At 39.8% G+C, this 27,894-nt stretch overlaps 1 protein-coding gene across 5 annotated transcripts in view; it reads left to right on the forward strand.

Moving 5' to 3' along the window:
• Positions 1 to 7,484: 7,484 nt before the first annotated feature.
• Positions 7,485 to 27,894, forward strand: part of ltbp1 (latent transforming growth factor beta binding protein 1) — a 133,990-nt gene continuing 113,580 nt past the window's right edge. For all 5 annotated transcript variants that reach the window (XM_006807141.2, XM_006807142.2, XM_006807143.2 and 2 more), the window contains exons 1-2: positions 7,485 to 8,163; positions 18,408 to 18,478. In XM_006807141.2, coding sequence (XP_006807204.1) covers positions 7,814 to 8,163; positions 18,408 to 18,478 — 421 coding nt within the window. In that variant the 5' untranslated portion in view covers positions 7,485 to 7,813. The remainder of the gene's footprint in view (positions 8,164 to 18,407; positions 18,479 to 27,894) is intronic.

Raw genomic sequence — 27,894 nt, forward strand, 5'->3', positions numbered from 1 at the left:
AGCTCACCTCTCGTCCCTCATCTGAATCAAGCAGAGACTTTAAATAGAGCTATCAATTTCCCTTCAGTTAGGCTAGCCAGTACCACTAGCTAGAATTTAAAACTCAACACAACTGAATGAATTACCTAAAGCTCCCCACTCTTCTGATTAACACATTTACGCAACTAAATGGCTCTATATAAGAAAAAATATTTTGCAAATCCCTTCGTATCCTTTTTTTCCCCGCCTGTCCCGTTTGGTTCTTTTGCCATCAGAATAATTGTCTAAAGGCAAAGAAAGATGCCCAACGGATTTACAGCCTTGCCGTATTGGTCTATTTGATTCACCTTTGCTTTTATTGTTTATTTTATTTTATTTTCACTTGCTACACACGGGACAGACATGACTGGGAGAAAGAAAGAGAGGTATAGGGAAGAAAAACAGCGGGCAAGAGGAACTGTGGTAAAGAGCAAAAAACAAAACAAACAGACAAAAAATACATATATCAATCACCTGTTGAGAAAGAAAAAAGAGAAAACAAGCAAAAAAAAGCAATATAATAAACAACATCATCGCGATGATCTATGTGAATATAAAAGTAAATACTAAATATTGAATATTATTGTGCAGCACGTAGAATCGACAGCGCACAGTGTGCTTTGAGGTAGGAGCCAAAAAGGGTGTAGTTTGTGTCTGTGAGCACCCGTGTGTACACCTGTGAGCATGAGCGCGCTTGTTTTTAAAAGGTAATGATCTGCTAGAGTTGTGGGGAGCCATAGCCCCGTCCTCCAGGGCATGAATGCTCAGATGGAGGAGATCCAGGCTCCAGCATTTGCTTTAATTTGCTGAAAGTTTGTTTTGCCAGTACCAGGAGGCTTACACAAACAAAGCCAGGATACTAAGTGCAGCAATGTTAACTTGACAATAGCAAATGATAGCAAATAAAAAGACAGAGAGAATAATGTGCATAATGTGCAAAACGTCAGCACTTCTGGACAAGTGGAGAGTATTACAACTGCTCATCCACTTTGTCACAGGCTAAAAGGTTGATATATAAACACAACAATTTGTCGTGTGTCAGCAGTATCCCCATCAGGCATATAACAGCCCTACACACCAATGCATGATAGTTTAATCACAATATATTTATAATTTAATCACATTAGCTCAACAGTGTCACCAAAATAAGCCACATACTTGAGAACCTGCTCAGCATTACATAAATCCCATTTTCAACAAAAGTTAGCGGGAAGACACAGTTAACTTGATTGATTGTAAACCCATGTTTTAATTAAAAGGTTGTAATATATACTTTACAGGCTTCAAATAGACTAGATTCTTTTTTTCCTTTTTTTTAAATACAGTAGATCTTTCTTCAAGTCTTACTGACCAATGCACCCATGGGCCATTTAGTATGACCAATTAGCCTAACCCAGTTAACTGGGTTTCTGTGGACTGTGGGAGGAACCCATGGGGACAACACACAAATTTCACACGGATAATTCTTTGGCCAGATGGTGGATTTGAATCCAGGACCTTCTTGCTATTGGGCAACAGTGCTAACAACTGTTCCACTCACACCTCACCCCACACGTCCTAAACAAACTCACAAAATGGAACAGTGACTCAAAATCACGGGACTTGCCCATGATTTTGAGTCAGTGTTTTGAATTGAATTTGAATTTGAATTGAATCTTTATTTTGAACATGTTAAAAAAGTACAATAACATAGAATTAAAAAGAGACAAACTAAGCAAAACAAGCAACCACAACTACAAAAAAACCAAAACAACAACTTTCATGTTCAAAACGGAGCAGAAAGAAGCATAAGCTTATTTAATCCCACCCTCTTCCCAGTATCTAGTAATCAATAGACTACAACTTTTCTACTTGTTTATGCCCTGACCATCAGAAATACCTAATTATAATTACATTATATAACTGAACTTCAGATTAGAAGTAAAATCTTGTAAAAGAAATCCAGTATGATGGAGGTATCATACAAATTCTCATCAACTGGATTTTAACTACAGGCCTTGATGCCTGAGAACCTACACAAACATATGCAAATTGATGGTTTCAATGTAGCCAAGGTCATCAAGGCTGGCATGTATGGAGATTTGGCAGTGTTGAATGATTTGCCGATCAGAGGAAATAGGCTCCACCACAGCCAACCTGGTTGGATAACTGATGAATGAAGAAACACACTGTCCATTTACTTTTTAAGCAAAAACAATTAAAGGGACAATTTGAAAACATATCAGATCTCAAGACAATGTTACGAATGAAAGGGGGGCATATTGTTTGATGGAGATAAAAATGGTCAGCCTACAGAGAACCAAATTCAAAGACATCTCGAAACCCAAAGTAAAAAAATTGTTTTACACTAGTCCTTTGTCTAGAAATTTAATTGCAGCCACTCATAATGGTACTGAGCAGTTTGTATGGCCCCCACACATTTGTATGCATGACTGACAACATCGGGGCATTAGCCTAATGAGACAACAAATGGTTGTGTCATTACATGGTTCTCCTCCCATATTTAGACTCAGACATCAGTGAACTCCTGAGCAATTGGAGGTGCAGCCTGGTGGTGTCGGATAGACCAAATATTAACATCCCAGAGGTGTTCTATTGGATTTATAACAGGCAAGTGTAGAGGTCGGTCAATTCCTTAATTCCTTTAAAAGCATGCATGCTGTTTGTTTTTTTGAGGAGTGCACATCCTTTGCATCCTCAACATCATTTTCCATTGAACTAATTTAAAATAGGCGACCTTCTGAAAGGTTTTGATGGCAGGGGTAGAGGTGAGGGATGTGGGACATGCTGGGAAGTACATTAGTTGTTCTTCCTGGCATTCCTCTTTGTATTTGGTGGAAAATGCGCGTGAACATGTTGACAACAATTATTTAACAATTTGCTTTTTTGGCAAGCTCTTACAGAGTAGTTCGTAAGCAGAGTGGCATTATAAATTATGTTTGGCAATCAAACAAAAGTGGTATTCAAAAGAGGAGGGAGCATGTATATATCGCCAGGAATTTGCACTAGAGAACTGTTGTTAATGGCTTTGTTGAGCAGGAGGCCCAAAAGATCAAGTTTTGATGGGTGAGTAGTTTGTGGGTTTTTTTGTAAAGTGTTGAAACATCGTTAAAATTTATGTGAAAATGTGCTCTCTCACTCTAATATGCATGTGTGATATATCTATTTTCTGGTCAACTGGAAATAATTGTGGTTTAAGAAATTCTGTAAATGAGTGTGCTTGTTTGGTATGCTGACCCTGTCTGGTCAGTCTGCTAGGACATGTGCTTGATGGGTTGTTTGTTCCATTCTTATACACATTGCAGTTGTCTTTATGTTTAGCAAGGCTAAATACACTAAAATCCCTAATTTCCTTCGGGATTAATAAAGTATTCTGATTCTGATACACATTGGGTTTATGGCAGCCTAACTATAGTACATGTACTACAGTGGTGTGGCTGAAGCTCAGGAGGTAGCGCAGGTCACCTACTGATCGGAAGGTTGGTGGTTCGATCCCTGGCTCCTCCAGTCTGCATGGGCAAGATACTGAGCCCAAGTTGCTCTATGATGCATCCATCAGAGTGTGAATGTTGTTAGAAAAGCACTCAGTTTAGAGTCAGTGAATGTGGCATGTTGTATACAGCGCTTTGAGTGCTCCGGGAGAGTAGAAAAGCGCTATATAAGAATCAGTCCTTCGTTGTGAGGCCATAAGAGATAAGTTCAATTAAACCTGTTACTGCATGTGTTTCCATGGTGATAATAATCAAAAATGACCTCCCCACCTCCACTCAAATGACATCTGGATGACGTTGAATGGTTGTCCTTGCATCCCTTCCTCAGATCTTTCTGTCACATCCTTGCGAGAAGGAACTAAGAAAACAGTATTTGGATGAAAAAGACACAGGCTGATTGATCTGAAAACACTGCATCACCATCATCTATGATTATCATAAAATCATGGCTATAACTCATCACTCAAACCTTTTCCACTGGTTTTGGCAAACAACTTCTACAGTATGGCCTCCACCCTCTTTCTCAAACATGTAGTTCGAGTGTTTCTGTTGAGTATCACCTTTCAGTGTTGTGGAAAATCTTTTGGTAAAACATGTGAAACTTTCTCATGCCACCAAAGCAAGCAGAAGACATCTGCAATCAGATGTAGCAATAGATGAAAGAAATCAGCCTTGCTATAATTTTTGTGGAATCAGTTAATAATGAAATCATGTTACACCCACAACTTTGTGTGTCCACTGGTGTGATGTGGTGGAAAATGGTGCACTTAAGGGAGTGGTTGTGGGGATTTGTGCACATGAAATAAATTAATTCCCCCTTGTGCCTTCATGGGGAATATATTCTTCTAGCTTTGGGTTAAATATTTTAATTCCTGGAATCTACCAAAGTATATCGGGCCTTGTTGCAGCCCCTCAGTTCATTTACTGTCTGAAATCCCTTCACAGCCTCAGAGTGCTGAGTTTGGGGTGGAAGCCTCAGTGCATCGAACTGGCTGTCAACAAGAAATCCTTGCAGTGGCTAGAAAAGGCCAGCTTAAAGACAGCACAGAGATTTTTATTGTAGCAGGAATATAGAAAACTTGTCCAATTATATCTGTAAGGTCTTTCTGAAAAACATGTTATTATCCAGTAAGCATGTTAGTGAGTTCTGGCACTAGAGTGCTAAAAACAAGCTAGCATGGTCACAAAACTGATTAACAACGCCTCTGCTACTTAACAGACCAGTTTAATATCACAGAAGTTTACACAATTCCAACGTTTCCCTTTCATTTTTTGACCAGTGTATATTATTACTGTTGTGACAGACAAAATGCATTTTCATTTGGGGGATGCTTTTCTGGCCCAACGTGATGCTCAGTTGTTTCTGCATCATATGTTATGGTTGGGATCATTTATTGTAACAGTCAGACAGAAATGCCATCATGGAGACAAACTGGGGGGAAATAAATGCTGTCACTTTCATCCAGCATTCTGTGGAAAAGAAATCATCCCCACAAAATTGTTAAGGACAATATTTATCTTGACAGAATGAATACAAATTATGCCAGGTTAAATATAAGTCTGACTAATGCAGCTGTTAGTATAAAAAGAGGCTGCTCGATAAGCAAGTCTTTTTTTTTTTTTCAAACACACACATACTTTCTGACTCAAAGATCACAGTAGGTGGACTGAATCCAGATATGATCTACTACATGTGCATAGAAGGACTTGATAACAACATTTGGAATATATCTGAATTTACAGCATTACACCTGTCAGACAGCTATGTGCATGGAATTTCTCCAAACCAGATGTGTGTCTGCTGATGTTCACTTTTCTCTTTATGGAACGTGTCCATTACCTTGATCCACAGCAGAGCACATGCGTTTTGTTAGGTCTGGTGCAACTGTCTGACTCTTTCTGCATTTTTTCATGAAGCTAATGTCTGCAGGTGATGTCACACAGCTTTTACAGATGCAAAGTATAGAACAAGTCACACACCATACAAGGCTTAGGTACACTTTAGGACTTTACCTAAGAAAGCAGATACTGGGGAAATTATTAAAGTCTTCAACCAGTCAGGAATTGACATGTATTTAATGTTTTATATTTGCATGGATGGTAGGATGGTTGGATATATTTGCATGGAAATGAGTAGATTTGACAATAATGCCTCCCATAGACAAAAAGACCATAAACAGTCAGACACCCTCTCACATAAAAAAGTGTGTCATAAATCGTGTTTTTAGTCACATGATTTGAAGTCTAGGGTCCTGAAAGGCTACAACTAGTTTTAGCCTTTCAAGGCTAAAACGTTAGATGTATAATGTTTTTTTGTGATGCTCCTGGTGGAAATTTACAAGAACAAAAAGATTTGAACAATGGAGAAGAAGCAAGGGAAGCTTTTGGCTACAGATGTGTAGTGTGTACAGAGTCTTGTTCTAAAAGACCACCTGAAGTAAAAAGAGAAGACACTGAAAATGTGGAAACGACACTGGACACAACACTGGGTGGGGCAACAGAAAGAGAGGCCACCTACTGGTGGCTGACAATGTTGACTTGACTATATTTTTCATGACCTGTAACAAAAAAGTTTCTTTTATGTGTCATAAATAGCAATAAACAGTAACTATGACTGACATGGACACATTCAAGTCTACATTAACAAATTCAGAATTAAACTTTGTAACTACAGTCAGACAACATTATCTTTTTATTGCCAAAATTGTTGTTGCAGGATGTGAAGAAGCATTAAGCTTGAATAAATGTACAAAAATTGTGAAGGTTGCTTATATTTCTAAGATGGGAACAGACCAGTACACAGAGGTTCCCAACAGCCAGGGCTAAGCTTGGTTGTAGCCTCAGTATTCGTCTTTAGGAATCTGCTTTCCAACAACAAAAAAAGCTCTGGTTCTAGAACCAGGCTATCACGTGGATCACATTTTCCATGTATTTTATCCCCGCATTAGAAGCTGTGCAGGAACAAAGAAACAAGAAGATATCCTTTGTGCTGTTTTCCTGTGAGTTCTTCTTGGAAATATTTTCTTCAGTCCAGCAGTCCATTATGAGTCTCAAAGTTTTCATGTCTGAGGTTCACTTTAGGGAATCAACTAATGAGTCACAGTTGAAAGTGTTGTTTTTTGTTTTTTAACCATTAGTGAGGTGAGTGTTAGAGTCTGCACATCAGCTGCATATGTTTTACAGACACTGCTTTTACATAAGCCAGTATACAAGTGAAGTAAACCAAATACAATTTGTTGTGGGACTGCACAACAAAATTGCAATTTACATCTCCAAGTACACTAGGACCTAGTCTGCTATATATATAGTATCATTAATTAAATGATAATTAATATTTAGACTGGTCAAGCAATACAACATTTGTATCATTTAGTGTAGAGAGAGAAAAAACTAGTAATGTTAGATATAATAATTATTGTATATGTTATTATATGTTCTATATATTATTCTTTAACCTACACAGTGTGTGTGTGTTGTTGGGGGGAACACCGTGAGAAAGTAACAGCTTATTTGATCATGGACAGCACAAAGAGGGGATTTCCAAATCCAGATTTATCCAGACTACATTTTTTATGGCTTGGTCATGGAGCTAATCAAGTGAGAAACACTGAAAGATATAAAAATAGTTTAATAATTACTAATCTGGTCTCCATCAGTGCCACCTGCTGAGAGATGACTCAGTTAACATGTGTAATATTTGTGGAACACAGTCTGCTTGTTTATTTTAGAGTTTAGTCATTTAAACTGGAAGTCATTATGTTCTTAGAGAGGCCTAACTGGAGAATGTGTGTGGGTGTTGAGGTGGGTCAGACAGTGAGTCTGTGTGTGGGTGGGGGCTTCGGTTTGAGTCCCCTGACAAACTTGGGCCCCGAGAAACTCGAAGCAAACGTTCTCGGGGTTAGCGTGTAGACTCCCCCCTCCTGACGTCACGTCTGGAGGCAGGCTGCTCGCGCTGCTGACACCGTTCACCTCCAACGGAGGAACTTTTTGGAGTTCTCGGGCTCTCCTGATTCAAGTCAAACAGGCTGAGAGAAACCCGCTGCAGCCCGCACAGCCTCAGCGCTACAGGGAGACAGAGGAGCCTACAGCCGAGGAACACTTCAACGCTACAATTTCTCTTTAATTTGTCAGGGCTAAGTTAGCTCATTCTGATGGTTGGAATTCCGCATCTACAAGAATATGTTGAGGAATACACACGTTTTTCTTACTCGTAAGAAGTGAGGAGTTTTTTCTTTACAGAACAGAATCTGGACCCTTTCCCCCCCTTGCAAACTTTTATCTCTACTTCTTCTTTGTGTGTGGATATGGCTCGGATATATTTGGGGTTTTTCCTTTCCTTTGGGATGTTTCTCTTCACGGTTTGTGTGTCACCGGAGCGGCAGCAGAGCCAGAGCGGCTTCAGGAGGCTGTACGTACTGCAGCCCGGGCCGGGGCCCGGGACGGCCGGAGCCAACGGCGGGGTGCGAGTCAGCTCCATCTCGAGTCTTCACGGCCTGTCGGGGCAACCGCACACGTATAATGTGGAGCTCACAGCCAACTTTGGCGGCCAGGTCCGGAGCCGCAGGATGGGGAAGCAAGCGGCGTCAGCCCCGCAGCAGCAGCAGCCGGCAGTCCGGCAGGAACAGAGCCAGAAGCAGCTCCTGAAGCTGTCCGGGTAAGAGACTGGCACCGTGTCAAGAGGGAAACAGGGTTTGCTAGCGGGGAATGGATTTCGTGACTTTTTGTAAACTTTTATGTTAAAGCAAATAGTTCAGAAAAGCAGAAAAAGGAGACACCTATAGGTTATATTACAGCGCTATCTGAATGGTATGCATAACTTTATTGGGCAATTGTGCATGAAGCGGCTCTCCTGTGTACAGGAGCACACCTCAATCATCAGGTGCTGACTTTTGTTTAACGCTATCAGGAGCTGACAGTGTGTATTTGAGTTTGGTTGCTCTCTTAATGCGCAGGTCAAACACCGTTTAACCCGCCTGATGGACCAAGTAGGCCAGTGGATTAAATGATTACCGATGATGTTGCCCAATAAAATTAGCTGGCTAACACATGACTCTTCAGACAGCGAGAGATGACAGTAACTGAGACTATTTTCAGAGTTAGAATGTGACTGAATCCGTGCTGCACTTTGTTGCTCTAAGTGTAGGCTTGCGTTGTTGCAAAGGCTTAGTATCCTCTTGGAATATCCACACAGGTGTGTTTCTTCCAGTCATGCCTTGTTAGGCCTCTCCTCTTCAGGGTGAAATTGACTGACCCTGGTCCTGTTAGTTTGCTTTACAAGTTGCACTTTTTCATCATTCTTATTGGCAGCGACCTCATATAATTTCTTTGTGACTCTTTAATCAAGGTTGTAAAGGTTGTTATTGAATAACAATACTAAATAAGAACAAGAGTTGTCTTAGCTACACTAGACCTACTCATTTGTATTAACTGTTTAATAGGTCACGATCAGTTTAAATGAATTTCAGGTAAGTTGTAGTACAGTATTTATCCACAGTAATTTGTATTTGGTGGTATGGCACTCTTCACTGACTTGCCTGCTATTACAGCTGAATATCTGGATTGCATCCAAGGAGAAGAGCATTAGCACAGAACAGAGCAGGCACCACTTACAACAGTGATGACACTGATTATGTCTGAACCAGCAGGAAATGGAAGAGGGGGTTGGAAAGTGGCTTGCACATTCAAAGCAACTATGGCCAGGCTAAAGCTGCCTAAATAGCATGCACTATGAGATTTACCAGTTGTAGAAGGGTATCAGCTGAGCAAACACTGAATGTGGACTCGCATAGAGATCTGAGATTGTGGCTGAGTTTGACTTCTCGGCCTGCCTGCACTAATGATGCAGTATTCCAACAGAATCACAAAGCAATTTTGTAGTAATTGTTTTTCAGTATAAAACTGACACAACTAAAGGTACAATGAACATACATGTTTGTATGGTGTTGAGCATGTGCTGGAAGAGCAGATTCAATGCTACTTGGGGTGGCTGTAGCTGAGGAGGTAGAGCAGGTTGGTGGTTTGATCCCAGGCTGCTGCAGTCTGCAGGCCAAATATCCGTTGCTTTCTGATACATCCACTGGAGTGTAAATGTTAGATAGAAAGCACTTAAGCATAGAATGAAGTGAATGTGTGACTAAGGCATGTAGTAAAGTGAGTGCTCAGGTAGACTGGAAAAGCCCAGTACTGTATGAGAACCAGTCCATTTGCTGTATCTTAGTATTGACACTCCAAGTTTCTCTTACAAATCTTTTCCTTCATGTGATGTTTTGATGGTGGTAGAGACATAGAGGTAATTTCTTAATTACTATTTGAAAACGGTAAATGAACTCGTTCTTATAAAGCGCTTTTCTACTCTATGTGAGCATTCAAAGTGCTTTTCACAACTTGTACATTCATAGGTGGCCTGCTACAGCCTCCATGAGGTTTCGGTGGGTTTGAGATCTGCTAACCATGAAGGCCAGAAGCCACAAGCTAGCAGTCTTATTATGAGAAAAAAATCAAAGCAGTTATTCAGAAAATTTTGGAGACCAGTGAAAAAGAGAAAAGGTCCTGATGTAAGTAATGGACATTTGTTTTGTGATATAAATCGCTTGTTCCTGGTATTGTTTTGTAAGGTTAACTATATGAGCTAATAGTGGATGTACAGTCACCTTCACAGGTAACTATGTGTAGCTCTTCCCAGTACCAGAGAAATTGATTTTCAGTTTTTTATTAGTGAGGGAAGATCCTGTGACTAGGGGTGGGCGATATAAACGATATACGATAGAAACGATATAAATTTGGCCAACAATAGAGATTTTGACTACACCGCTCTATCGCGATACCGCATATTGATGATGTCATCAAGCTGCGCCTGTTGTGGTCGAAAGCATCGCAGTGGCTACAACCATTATCATCTGCAAATTATGCCGGGCGACAGTCATAGCAAAGAGATGAAGCACTTTTGAAATATGGGGAAAGCGAAAAACTGCGCTTCCTCCACTTCCGTAGCATTGATTCATTAATGTTGAATTCTCTCGCAGCTGCTCTATTCCCATGTAGTTGCAGTATATTAATAACTAACCTCGTATTGTGGATGAATAATCTCAGTTGTTCTCCTGACTGAAGTTTGGCCCGTGTATAGCATCCTGCTATGCGATTACATTTGTCCCTGACCACCAGAATCCCTCACGTTAACTTTTATCGAGTGGAAAAAAAGTTGGCGTTCATCCTCCAGCTTCACTGTGCTAATGTTATGCTAACATAGCTGTGTCGCTAGCAATCACGTAGCACAACATTATATACCAGGTAGTCCAACTTCAGTAACCCTGCAAATGCCACTGCTGTTTAGTTTTCTGTCTTCATTTATGTTGGAAGTGGTAGCAGAGCTGTACGTTTTAATTAGTTTAAAAAATCTCTCAGTCAGAACATGGTATGAAATGTTTAGGTGGAAACTAGCGAGCTAACTTCCTGTTAACTTCTAACTCCGTTAAATTTAATAACTTCTGTTTTCATGGATGCATGGATGTTAAACTTAATTGTTACACCTAATAAAGCAGCAACGCTGATGATTTTATTAAAGATGAAATAATTTAGACCGTTTTTAACTCTCAGTGTTCGTTTGACTTTGGGACCTCAAGCCGACGGAGTTTTGGACCCAGATTACTCCGCGAAGCTCCTCACTACGGCAGCTGATAGGTTTGTAGCATAAACCTATTCGCTGGAACGTTAAGGACAATTTGCTACACAGCAAAAAGCAAGACACAAGGCACCAAAGTTCTTTGTGTTACTCATGCATGAGGGAGACCTGCCTGGAGCCAAGTGTCGTTCCACCACTTGACCTCCGTCAGACTCTCAGCCAGGTTCCCCATAGCACTCCTTTTATTGTGGTTACATGAATATGCATTGGGTCATTAACATATAACATCTTACATAGGTATACATGTGAACAAAGAATACTGTGTGTGTGTGTGTGTGTGTGTGTGTGTGGGGTCAGAGTGTGACCCCATAAATGACTTCCCTAAACCTACTGGTCTGGAAAGTCCAGCAGTTCATCTAAACAAAAGGCACTCAGACTAAAACAGATATAGCTACGTTTATCCTACCGTAAAACAATAAAACAATGTACGACCTCTTCCCATGCTCCCAGGATGTAGGTGTAGATTCCAGAACACTCTGGAATGCACACCAAGCCTTTGCAGCCTGCTAAAGATCACACATCCTATCACTACACAATTGATTATACACTTCTAAGCATATATGGTTAAATATTTCCTAATACAAATGACAATAATAAAATCTAAACCCATCAGCAGCCGTAATGCTCTGACAATCCATCAAGCAGTGCGGCTTACCAAAGTTGTACTAAAACATTTTTTAACAGATTTCTGCACGTCAAAATCAGTTCGAGGTCAGTAAGCACAACCAGAATTCATACATAAGGAACACTCTCGATTTTTGAGAAAATTAAAGGATTTTAAGTGTGCCTTATAGTGCGGAAAATACGTTATACAGAAGAAAAGAATATATCGCGATATATATCGTTACCGCACATGCTTCAAATTATATCGCTATATGAATTTTAGGCCATATCGCCCAGCCCTAGTCGTGACCTACTGCTGTTTAGGAGAAATAAAATGTAAAGTTGAATATTTTTTTTAATGAAAATTATATTTCGTATTAATGAAAAGTTGTTTTCTGTTTGTATATGCCGTCAATTAGAGTTCTTAGAGAAAAACTCAGAATCTACAAAAATCACTATTCACACAGTGAATAGTCAGCAAAAAATTGGATTTTGTTAAAAGAAATACACTTGGTGGCTCTCTAGTAAACAGTCCTTCTAAGGGGATACCTATACAGGTACCTATAGGTACAGGAGGTGGCTGATGGCCACTACATGATGCCTACCTCTGTATCCACTCTTAGTGATGAGCTGGCTTAGTTCTATGCAGAACAGCAGTGGGCCATCAAGTCACCATCAAGTGTGTATATTCCAAGCTTGATGGTGACTTGTATGATTGCCTTGGAATCAGTGTTGTTTTCCACAGTTCCACTGAACACCTGATGAATGTTTTTAACACAAGCTCTCCAGGATCCACGTGCAGGGCATTGAGTCGTAGGGTTTCTTGGAGCCAATTCAAATCAGGTGTTAAAGTTCTGCTGTATTGCTCTATCAACCAATTACTGGTGCTTTGACACACTGCAATTACTTCCATTGCCCTTCTGAGCTGTGCCCTGGTGTTGATCTGGAGTCTCTTTGTCGGATGTCTGCTATTGTGATGTTGACCACTTCTTGTTCTGGGAGGTTGCTGTGGTCTGCTCCTAGGTCCACCAAGCACTTTGTGTTGGTCGTGTGTAATGCCTTTCTCACAGATATTCTTCCAGTGTTGCTCAGTTTCAGTTCTAGCTGGGTCTGCCTTTTGTACAACTTGTTGTACCTCTTATTCATTCAGGACCCGTCTCTCATTTTGATTCTCATCAGAATCTCGTGATTCTGGCTTCCAGGCTTCTTCTCCGTGTCGGAGCGTTCTCATCATCCATTCTTGATTTTATACCCAGGTGCTTCTAAGATTACTGTCAGTGAAACCTGAGCGCTCACTTTCCGTGCTGTATTCATGTCTGCCAACATCTGTTCTGATTGGACTTTGCTAGTGAGCAAGGGGAGTTGTGCCCTTGGACGTGCTTCTCATAATACCTCATATTGTTGTCATTCTTTGTCCGGATAAAACTGTGGGTCTTTGTGGACTGGGTCTAATTAGTCTGTACCATGACTGATGGCCTTTTAATGGTTGACTCCTGGGGCTGATTTAGCATGAACAACAAAATGTTCATACATTTATGTAGACCCTGCCCTTTTCTGTGTGGGGATTTTTAAGTAGTGCCATCTAAATGGGACCTGGATGTGGTCTGTATCTTATTTTCCAAAGGACAGTGTTCTTGTTATTCACCGAGTACCAGGATATTGTAGGGTCTTGACCTTAGAAAGCACTTTGAGGCCACTGTTATTGTGATTTGCTGTTCTATAAATAACACTGAACTGATTTGAATTGAAATGAAATTGATCTCTAGAGTGTAGTACCAAATCTTAACATTTTTTACTACAACACACAAAATGAGTGACAAATTAACCTGTAAGAACATCCATCCAGTACAGGGTAGCAGGGGGTTGTCCCGGCTGTCACTTGGTGAGAGAAACAGGGTCCACAGTGGTGAAAAAAAAACAAATGTCCCTCTTTTGACGTTGAAGCTAGCAAGAGGTTGCACTAAACATGGCTTTATTTTGGACAGGACAGTAGAACAGACAGGAAAGCAGGGAGGGAGTGCAAGGGAAACAACACACGGGAAAAAGCCCAGGGCAAATTCAAGCCTGGGCCCCTGCAGTAGCCTTCCAGCAGCAGGTTTTTACAGGCTGCAAAAAGATAATTCATCCAGTCTTTCAGAAAACAGTTTGCAGAGGTATCACCACTCTGTGAAAGATTGTAAGTGCAAACAACATAAAACTGAAAAGCATTTAGGGATTTCATGTCTTTTAGTGAAACTGAATAAATCTTTATGTGCAAGGGACAAGAATGAAAATCAGCACTGGAGGATATTTAGACAACAGGCAGAAAATTGGAGGCAACTGGAAGTTGTTATCAGTGTAAAATATCCATCTTCTATGGTGGTGTTGATGGTTTGGGGGTCATTAGGACAGATGCTGCCATCTGTACAGTGTCTCTTTCAGGGAAGGACTTTTAACAGGACACTGCCAAAACCACATTCTGCGTGCATTCCAGCAGCTTGGTGTGTGAGCTGAACTTCAGGTAATCAGTAAAGTCAAACCACAGTTTGAAAAGCAGATCTGTGACTTAAACAACAAAACGTTGCACAAATACATGCAAAGTAACCTACAATGTTAAGCTTGCGTGCTTCCAGCCAAGCATGAGTCATTAAAACTGCAGACCAGTGGCTGAAGGAGCTGATTTCAATCTGTTTGTTTGTTGGCTTAAACATGTAGAGTAGTTTAGTTGTGTCCTCAGGAATCTTTGGTTAGAATGAAAAGAGGGAAAGCGACCAGTACGGGAACACAAATCCACCAGTCTGTGTGTGGTCTCGCCGCCTGGCTTCAGCTGCTCACTCTGTGGCCTGGCAAAATGTTGGGATGTGTAATCAGTGAATAAAATTCAGCTGTGAATTTCTGTCACCCCTACCAAAGGGAAAAGGTCCTGAATTTTTACCAGAATACACAAGGCTGCAAGTGTGTGTCAAAGTACGAAGTGTCTCCATAACCTGATTTGGTTACAAAATAGGGTCTGTAAGTGTGTTTTTGTTCCTGCAGTTATAATTTAGAGAAACGCCTTGTTCCTGTGCTATACATGAGTGTGTGTTGATAGATTTGAAAACCGTTTTTGACTAAATTATGGGGAAGAATAGACTAATGCTTAAGCAGAGCTCTTTCAGAGCTGACTCATGTTGGAGCTTCTTAAGAGCGCATGAAAACCCCTCCCCCATTCTCTGGGGTCAACTACTGCAAAGAGTGGTTATAGTTTTCACACACATTAGTCTGCAGTCACTGACAATGTGATGCAAGGCAAAACAGCACTGGCAGTATGTGTGAATGGGTCGGGACTTTTCAGCTGAACTTTAAAACCCTCTGCTGTCCTCGATGGCTACGTCTCCCTCAGAGGAGGGAAAAGAGTGTGAAAAAAGAATAAGAGATCACAAACCTCCATCTCATCCTATCCCTGTGACTCCTCTGTCACACAGCCCACCTCCAGCTTGGCCTCCTGTTGTTTTGTCAGTGCCACCAACTCCAAAACATACATAACAACAGGTCTCATTACCATCTTGTAAATCTTCCTGTTCCCCTTTGCTGCTGTCCTTATGTCAAAAATCAGCTGAGACTCGTCTTGGCCCACTCCACCCTGCCTGCACTCTTTTAACCTCTGGGTAATTTAACTCATCTACCTTGACTATCTCTGTTCCTTAAATGTTCATCTTTCCATCTGTCTTTAAACGTCTCTCTTTGGCATATACCTACCCTCCCAGTTCTCTTGTCTACTTTCTTCATCACCCCACTTTCTTTCCTAATCATTTAATTTGGATACTTTCCTACACTTCTTCATTCCACTACCACCTCTTCTTATCCTCTTTTCTCTGTCCAGAGGATATATCGAACACCTTCTTGACAGTTTCCTTCAGCACTGAAGCTGCACTCTCCATGTCATCTGGTATTTCTTCCCTGGATACTAGAGACGAGTTATCAGTGAAGAGTTACCCCATGACTGTCACGGGAACTGCTCTTGCTCTGAAATCCCAGCGTCTCCTCCATGCCTCCTCTGGGATTCCCGCAGAACTGCTAACACAGTCAGCTGGAAAAGACTCTCCATTGCCAAGGAGAAAACTAATGAATACACTTGCAAAATAAAAAAAGACATGTCACCATCACATAATACACAACAAGCAAATAAACTTCATCAGGTGTTTTATTGGTATTGACGTAATTGCGTGATTTTCAGTAAAAAAACAAAAAACAAAGATCGACACTGCACACTCATAGACTGGAGTGACCTCAGTGCAGATATTTTTTGGGCCCTTTCTGCCACGTCCTCCCTGAGCAAACACACTATCTCACTCTCTCCCAACAAATTGTTGCATTGATGTCAACAGGTTCAAATACATTTTCCACAAATGACAGAAAGCGAGGTCAGGAAGTACAAATTATTTCCTAGTTGCAGGATAGTCGTCAGTTACAGCAAGATGATGTATGCAGTTAGTTAGCAGAGGGATGTAAACAGCCTAGAAGACTGACTGACTTTGGAAATGTTCCTTCACAGTAAAGAGATCAGAGTTGTGCCATTTGTTGGCCTCATTTCTTCTGTTCATAGAATTACTGTAGTCTGGTCCAAATATCTGAAAGTAGCAGTTAAGGTAGTGAAAACATCATCGTTAATTAATACTCTCAATTTGTTACTATGGCAGTTAGCTTGTGCAATCTTAATGTCCTGCTATGTCATATCGTCTGTGATGATAGAACAGAGATATGGTGTCTATCTCCTGTCTATCTCTGAGTTCCTATCAGAGGTGGGACCAAGTCATTGTTTTGCAAGTCTCAAGTAATGTCAGGCAAGTCAGAGTCAAGTCTCAAGTCACTGGTGTAAAAGTCCGAGTAAAGTCACAAGTCTGAAACTTTGAATTTCAAGTCCTTTCGAGACTTAAAAAAAAAAGAAAAAAAGAGAATGTTGCAGTTATGCTAAATGTAATAATGAGACCATGTGATTTTTAAATCTGTGTTTTTCTCAACACATGACGAAATAGTGAACTTAGAAAATATACACAACAAATTGTGAAATTGCACCTCTATAAGATGCAGCTCAATTAAACTTCGCTCCAAGAATAATTTTCACCGACAATTCTGAGATAAGCTGCATGTTATTCTTGGATGCGCTTGTAGGGCCGGCTTTAAAATAGCATGACAAAAATATTATACACATTAAAACCAAACAGTATAAACCAACATCAACGTAGCCTGGACAACATTTGCTAGTTAGATGAAGTCAGCTATCTCATCGTAGCAAAAGGAAACCTATCGTTCTTTATGCAACTTCAACTGTCGGACAAAGTTGGAAGTTGTTCCATTTCTGTCTGTGATTCTCTGCTTGCATGTTTTGCATATTGCATTTCGTTTTTTTGTTGACTACTTCATAGTTTATGTACCTGAAAAAAATAACTCCTTGCAGCATTTTTGAGCGTTTTCTTTCTTTAAAAAAATCTGGTTAATTTGATTGGCTGTGCTACAGCTCACGCACACATGCGTACAGAGTGTGGTTTGAATAAATGAATGAATGAATTGAATTAATGGTGCACACTTTCTATATAATATGTGTGTTAAATTTTAGATTTGGGGTGAAATATCAAGTCTTTTCAAGTAAACCAGTTCAAGTCCCAGGTCATTGGTGTAAAAGTCCAAGTCAAGTCACAAGTCTTAGAACATTTTTTCAAGTCAAGTCTAAAGTCATAAAATTAATGACTCGAGTCTGACTCGAGTCCAAGTCATGTGACTCGAGTCCACACCTCTGGTTCCTATAAGATTAAAGTCAGCATTAGTTATGACACGTACCTTTAAAACGTTATAAAACACAAAAAACGTGAGTTTTTTTCTATGAAATTATTGCAGTTTTTTTTCTAAAATGTCTTTTTTTATTTTTCTTTAAACCATAGCTTTAGGGTAAGGATTACTTATCGTCAGTCAAGACTTGCACCTCAAAGGGTGAATAGTAATTCATCTGTGTATGAAATTACAGCAAATAACTTGTGACAGCTGTCAAATATATATGGCTCAGTGCAGTTTGATCCTGTTTTGAACAGACCCGTGTCTTACAAGCTGCTGCCATGTGTCTCAAACTCCTCAAGAGGTTAAGACTAACTTCATCACCTAACCACTCTCTTTGTTGATGATGTTTGTTGGAAACTCTAGCTGATTCAATTCCTACAGCTTGACTTAACCAAGTCTGTGTGAATCTTTTTAAGATTCAAGTTTGCTTTGTAACAAACTTAACACAATAAACACTGTTTTACAGACAATTCTTGCCTTTCCAGTCATACTTAATGTCACGAGGCCAAACCACATCGCAAGCCCTCTGTGAGCATTCAAGTCTGGAAAACGTCTGCCTAACTATGATGGAACATATACATGAAGATCAAACTTTTAGGTGTTAAACATTCAAATAAAGATTAATATGCTCCATTTCTTTATTTAAATCTGACTCTGAAGAAATTTGAAGACAAGACCAGACTGCCAAATTACACACGTGTTTAGGTGCAAGAATGTAGAAAAAGAGGTGATGCTGGGATAGCATCAAGTTATGTGCCAGCATGTACGTTAACTGGCTTTCTATGGTTCTAGTTGTTAAATCTGCCTTTTCTTGTTTGGTTTTGCAGGGTGAATGTCTGTGGAGGGCAGTGCTGTCACGGCTGGAGTAAATCTCAGGGATCACAGCGGTGCACGATGCGTAAGTTTGTACTAAACACCTTTCAGCACAATAGCAGTTTTACATTAAAACTGCTACTCCAGGCTACGTAAGAGCACTAGATACCGTGCTGCAACTGTCTCTCATTCTTCTTCTGGTTTGGCTCCTGCAGAAGTTCTAAAATCATTTTCTTTCACAAAAATGGGATACTTAACAAAGCAAAAACTGATGTTCTGTAATTATGTAGATGGGCATTGTGTAGATGAACTACAGATGGGCAACATTTTAAAGCAAAGACAATATAAAGTGTGTTTTTCCTACGTATACTCAGAGTTATGAAAATATACCCGTTTGCAGTGTTAGAAAAAGTCACCAGAAGAGCTTCAGGGTATCTTGACATGGATTCTTTGATTAAATGGAGCTCTGGTGTAAAATAATACCATTATTCTAAAAGATATTCCTTCATTTGGTGCTTTGATGGTATAAACAATTGTGTGGTCATGGAACGTGGCCAGGAAAGAAATCGAAACCACTGCCTGATGAGCAAGTACTTGGTGGTAGCGAGGAAGATCTCCCAGTCAACAGTGTGCCTTGTATTTTTTCCCCATATCGCTAGCAGTCAGTTGCAGCAGCTCCCATTGTTGTTTGCGTTGTTTTTCCTCTGCAATCCTCTCCCTCTTTTATCTGCCGGCTTCTCGTTTAATTCTTTTCCCAAGGAGAACATGCGTCTCGTGAATGAGTCGTAGTGTCTGGATGTTTTACATTTTTAAATTGCTGTCTGCAGAGTCATGAGGAGGTTATTATTGTACCGTCCAACTGGGGAGAACATGAGTCAGAGTGAAAGAGAAACAGATTTGAAATGGACTGTGTCTCTTGGCTCCGAAACATTGTTCAGGCATTTTCTTATTTGGATAACTCACTCGCTATTCTGGAAGTAAACAGCTTTTCTCCAGTGTTGTGCCCATCAGTTGTAGTTGGGAAAGAAGGTTGTTTTCTCTGTAGAGCATCCCCACGTGGTCCCGTTGAACGGCTCTCCCTGTGTTTGCCTCTGGCGTCCTTTAAAACATACTTTCAAAGCTTCTGCTTTTTGACAAAACAGACAACGTGTCTTTTGGCAGCAGTGGATTACCTATGAAGCTTTGACAACTCATCATTTTTCAAAGTGCAATGCTACTGTTGTGGGGGGCTGTGGGCCCTAACCCTTTTCTTAACCCTGACCTTTAAGTGCCTACAACTATTTGTTAGTGCCTAAAACTAAAAAGCAAGTTAAAGCAAAATAAAAAATATATAAATGAATAGAAACTAATCAATAAGTGGGAAAAAAAGCAAAACCAAGAGCATAACACAAAGGTCCAAGTGGGAGGCAAACCACACTCTCCTGGCTGATGAACTTGTGACTAATGCCACAATTTCCTCACAAACTTCCTAAAACCAACCAACCTAAAACTATCTTTAGGCCTCCAAAGTGGGAAAGTTTTTCTGTCAGCAGCCAGCATTGATGTGGTCCAGATGTTTAAAGAGCAGTTGTGCTTAATGGTGAGACGTAGGCAGCATGTGACAAATGGCCTTACGTGACATGCTGAGAAAAAATGAGAATTTATGACAATCAGGATTTTTTTTCTTATGTATTTTTATTAATCTTTAGGCATGAAAAGATTAATAAAATACTTAAGAAAAAATCCTGATTGAGGTTATCATAATTCATGCATGAAAGGGTTAAATAACAATAATTACAATGAAACACGTCATACATCTATAGTAACATTAAACGACCAGTGGCATGGTATGGAGTAGGGCTGCCACGATTAGTCGATTAGTCACGATTACGTCGACTATCAAAATCGTCGATGACTGATTTAATAGTCGACGCGTCGTTTGAAGCTTTGTAAGATCACAAAAGACGCAGGAATAAGTAGTAGAATTTAAGAGTGTAATAACGGACTGAAACAGAAGATGGCAGCACTGCATGTACAAGGATGCCAGCTGAAACTGTGTCCCAGAATTCATAGCACGGCCCAGCTCAGTTGTCAACAATGGCGGCAGCTAGTTAATTTTAATGTTACTCTTATTATTCTTTCTGGGTCACAAAATAAACGTTTAACATATTTTCAGGCGAGAATGTAGCTGTGTAAACCTCAAATATCTGCTCAGTTTATCAAGACACCACATATTTTCAAAAGCGCTCCGACGTTTTCGGAGACGTCTGTTACCCACTAGCTCGTTAGCTAGCTGGGATTACAGGCTTACTAGAGCCGTGAGAACACCGGACTCCCGGCAAATCGTTTTCAAACCCTAGTAGTCTTTCGCTACTCAGGTTAAACATGATATATAAGTCTCTTAGATAACTTAAAAATGTTATTGTTTGGCTTTTTTCAGTATTTTATTTGTTCCTGAGTAAATCGGTTTGGCTGAGATTAAAGTTATAGTTTTTACACAGCTGAACAAAAGTCAAGCAGACAGCTGATTATCAGAAGTGTGAGATGCTCGAGAATTTACTCCGGTGTCCTGTTATATTTTAGATAGCAAGGAGCAGACGGCTGAGTTTACTCAACTCCACCGAAACAATCTGCAAATTTCATTTAAATTTAATAAACTATCATCTTGTCTTTATTTTTAGTTAGCACATACCTTAAACACTTAAAGCTGTAAGCTAATGATAGTTATATAAGAGCAGATGCTGCTGGTGCAATAAGCTGTATGTTTTACATTCAATGGATGCATGATCTGATTAGTTGACTAATCGCAAAAATAATCAGTGACTAGTCAACTATCAAAATAATTGTTTGTAGCAGCCCTAGTATGGAGTGACATATTAGTGTCCAATGTAGTGGTTTATGTGCAAGTATACCATCAACACTGACACAAAGACAAGAAAACTGCCTTTGAATAGCTGTCCACTGCAGTGACCACAATGTGAGAAAGGGTTAAATTGACTTTGCAGCCAGTGTCTGCCTCAAGTCTACAACACACGGACATCATTGATGAACACTAGTGGCCTGTTTTTGTTCTACTTTTTTTTTTTTTACAGAGCTCTGCCGGCTCTTTTAAATGTTTTACGGTTGAAGTCTAATCTGACCTTTCAGTTCTGGATGTAACCAGTAGTTTGCACCTTGTTGTAAGCCTCTGTATTTCTGCTCATCTCGTGATTGTAGACTCTGGTACACGTGCCTCCTCATGAGCTTTCTTGACTTGGTTAAAAGTTTTTCGTTTTTTTTTATAACCAGGGAAATAATTGTTCGTCATGCACTTCTGTCTTCTGTGTGTCTTCTTTCAGGCCTTTCTGTTTCTGAGCTAATCAATGCATTTATTCGTTTTTTCCACAATGCACTAGATTGTTGACTTGGCCACTTCTAAAGTTTTTACTGTCTCTCTTATAGGTCTATTTGGGTTTTTCAGCCTTATGATGACATCTCTCACTAACATCTCTTTGAGTCTTTTATTTTAAATTACATTAAAAAGTACAGTAAAAAGCTATAAAACAGCTATAAAATACACTTTGAATCAACTAATATTATTCCTGCTTTGTTTGTCATGAAACTGCTGCTTAGTCAGTTGTGCTGTTCATTTTGAACCAGTGAAAATGGGCGATTGTTTATAAAAATTGGTGTAATTCTTAAACAGTTCATGCAAAAATATTTTAAAACCCCTTGAATTAAAGCTGAAAGTCAAGCCACAAAAATTACATCTTTGTCCTAAACATTGTGGAGGGCTCTGTACAAATGACGCTTGACAGCACAGAGAGATTAACTATAATGAGACAAAATGCTGGTGTAAATGCAGAAGAGAAACTTTGTATTGTCTGTATTGTATTGTATTGTGGACTCTTGTTGGAAAACTTCTGCATTTAACTTCACAGCTGCCACACAAAACAAACCTAAGTTGGATGCAACACCTCCTGGTTGCCTGTGTCAGAGAGACTGATGCTAACTTTTGTTGACTGTGGATGTGGATCTACCCAAATCCATCTGCTTCCCCTTTGCTAATTAAAATGACTGAACCAGACCCATCCACAGTGTTTGGGTTGTTTGTTCCCAAACACTGTTAAAAAACATAAAAAACAGGACCTACTGCACTAGCGTAAGGTTTGACCCTGGGTCCCAGGATTTTATCTTAATATGTAATGGCAGTCAGGGTGCCAATGACTAGCCTGTAGAGGTCTTCGTGGCTCTCAGTGGAGATGCCTCCCCAGACCGTCACTGACCCACCACCAAACCAGTCATGCTGAATGATGCTGCAGGCAGCATAACTTTCTCCACACCTTTTCATATCTTACACATGTGCTCAGGGTGAGCCTGCTCTCATCTGTAAAAAGCACAGGGTGGTGGACCTGCCAACTCTGGTGTTTCATGTCCAATGCCAGTCTTGCTCTACCGTCCCGGGCAGGGAGCACAGGGCCTACAAGAGGGCTCCAGGACACCCTCATGAAGGCTGTTTCTGATTGGATTCACACCAGTCGCCTGTTAGAAGTCAATTTGTAAGGACAGGGTTCAAAACATTCCTTCTTGCACAAAGGAGCAGATAACAGTCCTTGTAATGGGTTAAAAACAGCTCTGATGCTCTTGAGGCTGTGCTGGGAGGCACAGCACACCTTCTGACAATAGCACATCACACTCCCGTGACCCTGAAAAGGATAAGCAGAAGAGAATGGTTGGATGGATCCCCTCTTTTGATACAGTTACTTTGAGGAAAAAAAGTATTGTTTTTGGTGATAGCCAAAACATTAATGATGAGTTTTTAAAAATCATGTTATTGCTTTTTTATTAGTTAAAATTTCAACTATAAGGAAAATTTGAAGGTTGACTTTGAATAAAACTAAGAGGACTCATTGCAGTCCTAACTTGATTATGAGATGGATAAAGATGAAAAAATAACATTAAAAAGGGAATTGCTACGAGAGACTTAAATTCATTTTTCCCAGAATGTTTGAGTCCCTATCTCAGGCAGGTTGTTGAGGTCTTTTAAGAAAAAAAAGCTTCTGTGATTATACCACCTCACTGAGACTGAATAGAAGGAGATATGGGAGCAGTTCAGGATCCTTTTTAAAGGCACTAGAAAATATATTCTAATCATTTGGAACTGTCACAGTGTTATTATTTCTATTTGTTCAGTGTGCTGTGATGTTGATATTAAAAACAACAACAACAATCTTATATCCATAAAATCTGTAGTCCTTGATGGTTTTAAGGACCTCTTGGTCTTCTTCTCCTAGTATCTCATTGAGCTGGCAGCTTTTCTATTTTGTATAAAAGAAATACTGCAAAAATACTGTATTAATAGGTCCAGATAGCCTCTCGCACCGTACCCAGAAGAAGCAGGCGACTCGCTGCCCTGCACTGCATGGTGGTAAAGGGGTATGGCCAAGATGAGGGATGTTGATGTTACCGTCTCTTTAGTACCAGTCTTTTAAATTTTTTTTACTGCTTTTATTCCCATCAAAAGGATACAATTCGTTTGCTTGCCAGTGATGTGTCTGCGTTGGGCTTAACAGCTCATATCAGCTTGGACTTGAAGAGTTACAGCATGTGGGTGGAGAGACTGCTTTTGTTTATACAGGCACAGGAAGCACTGCAAACCCACAGCACAATGACCAATAGGGGACATTCCTCTGGTGGTTTGGTATGCAGTCTCTGTAATCTGTTCATAGGAGGTCTCATAATCACATGCTGAAGTTATGATGCAATTGACAAAGCAATAGTTTATCTTTGGATTGATAATACCTACCTCAAAGCAAACTTTAATGTTTTTCTGCCTGTGCAGGATGTTGTAGTTGGTAAGTAGTGATTTGTTTTGCTGTATTTTTTCTCCGTTTCTATACTGAGATAGGCTGTGAGGCATACATTTCCTTCTTTTAGATTTGGAGCAACTGTGGAATACAATTCCCATGTATTAAATACATGGTTTAAATAGTTTGCACCAGCTGAATCAATATTTTTTATAGCTGTGCATGCCTTGTGCAACAGCCACAGTTTATTTGTGGCCAGTAGGGTTGGGTTCAGAGAGGAGGGTCGCTCTTTAGATCGTAGCTTCACATTCTCATTCATATGGCAGATAGGGCGAAAACATTATGCAAATGCCCTCCCACCCCCAAAGCAACCACACAGTAATACGTGTGACATTTAAAGTGTCGCCTCTGGATCTGCTTACTGCTCTGTGACTGAATACAGCCTGTAATGTATGAAGGTATTACGCACCTTTCTTTTAAATTATGGCTTAATTTTCATTTGGAGGCTTCTCCTCTCCTTTCATATTCTGAGCAGGACTATTTATGTCATGTAAATGGAGTTATTTCATGTTGACATGACAAAGAAGCTCTGTGAATGCTTAGAAAAGTGTTACTATTAACACTTTTGGCTGTTAGCTGAATGAAAGTCAGCATTCTGTTTTTGATGTTTGTGTTTGCTCACCTTGTGCAAGTTAGCATTGGTTAAATCAATGATGACATATGGAAGACTGCTATGCATTTTAATCTGGCAAAACTATAACTACTGTATGCCAGGTGTCTTACAAACACAGGGTGATCATTGTAGGTATATACTGTACACCTGAGTGTGCACTGTATACTCAACAAAACAGACTTAAATGCAACAAAGTTACCAAAGCTGGATACGTTTATGTGGTTAAATTGCGTATTACTTTACAAAGCTAACGTAACGTTAGCTTTGTAAAGTCTGGGTTTCTAACACTACGTTATGTCTGAGTGGGGTTTGTCAGACAAATTTACCAGCAGATAGGAACTATGATAGTAATTTATGTTAGTATCAGTGTTGATTTTAACTGACAGTTAACAGACTTAGATGCAACAAAGTTACCAAAGCTGGATACGTTTATGTGGTTAACTACAGCTAACCCCATTGCGTATTACTTTACAAAGCTAACGTAACGTTAGCTTTGTAAATTTGTCTGACAAACCCCACTCAGACATAAGGTAGTGTTAGAAACCCAGACAAAACTAGATGTCACATCTTCCCTAAGAGTTTTGTTATATTATCTGATGTTATCTACTCAAGATTGTAATTTTCTGTGCTTGGAATTTATCAGTGTTAGCAGGCACACTAGTGTTAGCTAATACTAGCCATAAAAAAGACCGTTCAGGTTTGGATCCCCGTCCCTTATTAGTAGGTAGGAAGCTGGCTAACCTTAGCTTGCTTGCTATCTAACAATGTCACTACTAAAAATATTATTATTATATTATATATTATAATATCTGAAGCTACGATTCCTTGTTTTGTTGTTCTTACTGAGAGACTCTGTGTTCTTTAGGGACACTGTTGATGTTATCAAGGGAAGGAAAGGGAAGATGTCATGACTTATTAGTCAGATAATCTAAGAAATTTGTTCTTCAATTTTATTTTTTAGTGGAAAATCCTTCCACCATCCAACTGAGGCAACTGTAAGAGTCAAGAAAGTTCAATTTTTAAAAAAAATATGCTATACATTAAAGAAGCCACCAAACAACCATGTAACCCCAATAATTATCAGTCAGTTCCTTGTGTTCTTCCTTGCTTCCAATAAGTGACAGAAATTGGACAAACACGAATGTTGGGTATTTAGTTACTGGTGCAGAGCAGTGTTTCTCTTTGTCTCTTTGGCATTCGTGGCTGACAACATGTGATTCTGCTCCACAGGAATCATCTGATTCAGGGGGAATTATCGGGAGACATTCCGATTAGTCTTCCTCTCTGGATGAAAACAAATGTCTGCAGATTATTGAATTGCAGGGCAGAATAGTGCTTTGTCAAGTCTGCTTGAAGTAAACATGTTACGATTGCCTCATTCAGAAAATAGCTTTGCAAAATTTTGGAACTGCTTAGTTTACTTTCTGGAAGATAGCAGCCAGACATGAGGGTAAATAGTGGGTACTTGACTTTTTGTTAAAGTATGCTGATAGCAGGTTAAAATGAAATGTATCTGTTGTCATGTTTCTATTGCCTATTAAGACAGAGTGCAACATGTCCGAATGTCCAGAATAAACGGGGCCCTGTTAAAATAAAATCTTGGGGTGAACATTTTTCTTCATTTGTCATTGTGTTTTTATTTTAATGGAAAGGGTTGAGAAAACAGCGTTAAGAAGAATTATAGGTCTTGATTGTAGTATAAATTCTAATTGACTGATTGCAATACTTTATTAGGAATGTCACAGCATCACTTTACTGCATTTTGATTTCAGGCATGAAGCAAGTAGCAGTAGAGAATTTGTAGCAGCAGCATCTTGGTATTAACTGTTGTGTTCCCTCTCATAAATACTTAATGGCCCAATCAGTATGCATTAACAGAACGCTTGTGGCTTCACTGTAAGAAAATATAAGTGGTGTTTTATTTCAATTAAGACATTTTAGATATTTACAAAGATCAAGATAAAATGTTTTTTTTTATTTAAAATGTATAAATAACTATTTTAGCCATTACCCTCTATTCACTCTTCCCATATTTATTGAGGAGTATCTCACAAGCACCCCCTGCTGCACCACTGCAGTGGGCAAGTCCACAGTCATGGAAATGAGGAGTGTTTTCAGGTCTTTTCACACAGGTGATTTCTTCTTCCCACTGATGGAAAGGCTTTCAATTTGTAATTTTTTATTCCCATTTCTGCTTTCAATCGCAGTAGCAGCTAACTGCTCTAGCAGCTTCATCCACTGGAAAAAAACCCAAACATACACTCAGCGAACTGAGGGTATACAAAAATACCCACCCATGCCCACTGCTTCTTAACGAGGGCAACTCCAGATTGGAACAGTCCAGCCTCTCTCCACCAGACTCCAAAATGTGCATTGAGGTGAGCCTGACTGTATCTGATCTGTGTATCTCGACCTCATGCACCACCAGGACCTCCGCCTTTGACTGCCTCTTGAAATGCTTTGCAACCAAAGCCTCTTCCGGCCCCCCGTGCAGGTGATGGGCCTATAGGAGAGCAAGCTTATGTCTCCTCCATTGGGCTAAGACCTTGCAATCAGGTGCTCTCCCTTAAGATCCACGGGTTGGCACTGGTAACTCTATCCTGGGTAGGATGAACTGGTCCCCTGATAAGGTTCAGTTGTCATATGGGATAACTTTAGCTTTTAACAGAAAGAGTGCTGTTTTAACTTATGGAATATTTCATGTTTCATTTGGCATATTCTCTGATCTCTATTTTCTACATTTTGAAATTAATATATTGGTAATTGTACCTAGCAGAGGGCAGCCTACAAGCACAAGTCAGCCAAGAGCTAATGAATTGTTCCTTAGCTTTATGAATATCTTTGCCTTTTCCCAAGAAGCATATTGATCTTGCATCTGCTTGAAAAAGTAAAGTGACTGTTCCTTCTGTGTTGAATGTTCATTATATGGTGCTCTTGAAACATGCTGTAGAATTACTTTGTGTTTTTGACAAGTCTATGTGTAAGCAAAGATGTAGCTAATCTGACAGTATTAGCTAGCACGTTGTGTTTATCCTGTTTCAGACCAAACAACCATTTATGTTT

The sequence above is a fragment of the Neolamprologus brichardi genome, chromosome 13 (assembly GCF_056152115.1).
Source record: "Neolamprologus brichardi isolate AB-2024 chromosome 13, ASM5615211v1, whole genome shotgun sequence".
Classification (NCBI taxonomy): Eukaryota; Metazoa; Chordata; class Actinopteri; order Cichliformes; family Cichlidae; genus Neolamprologus; species Neolamprologus brichardi.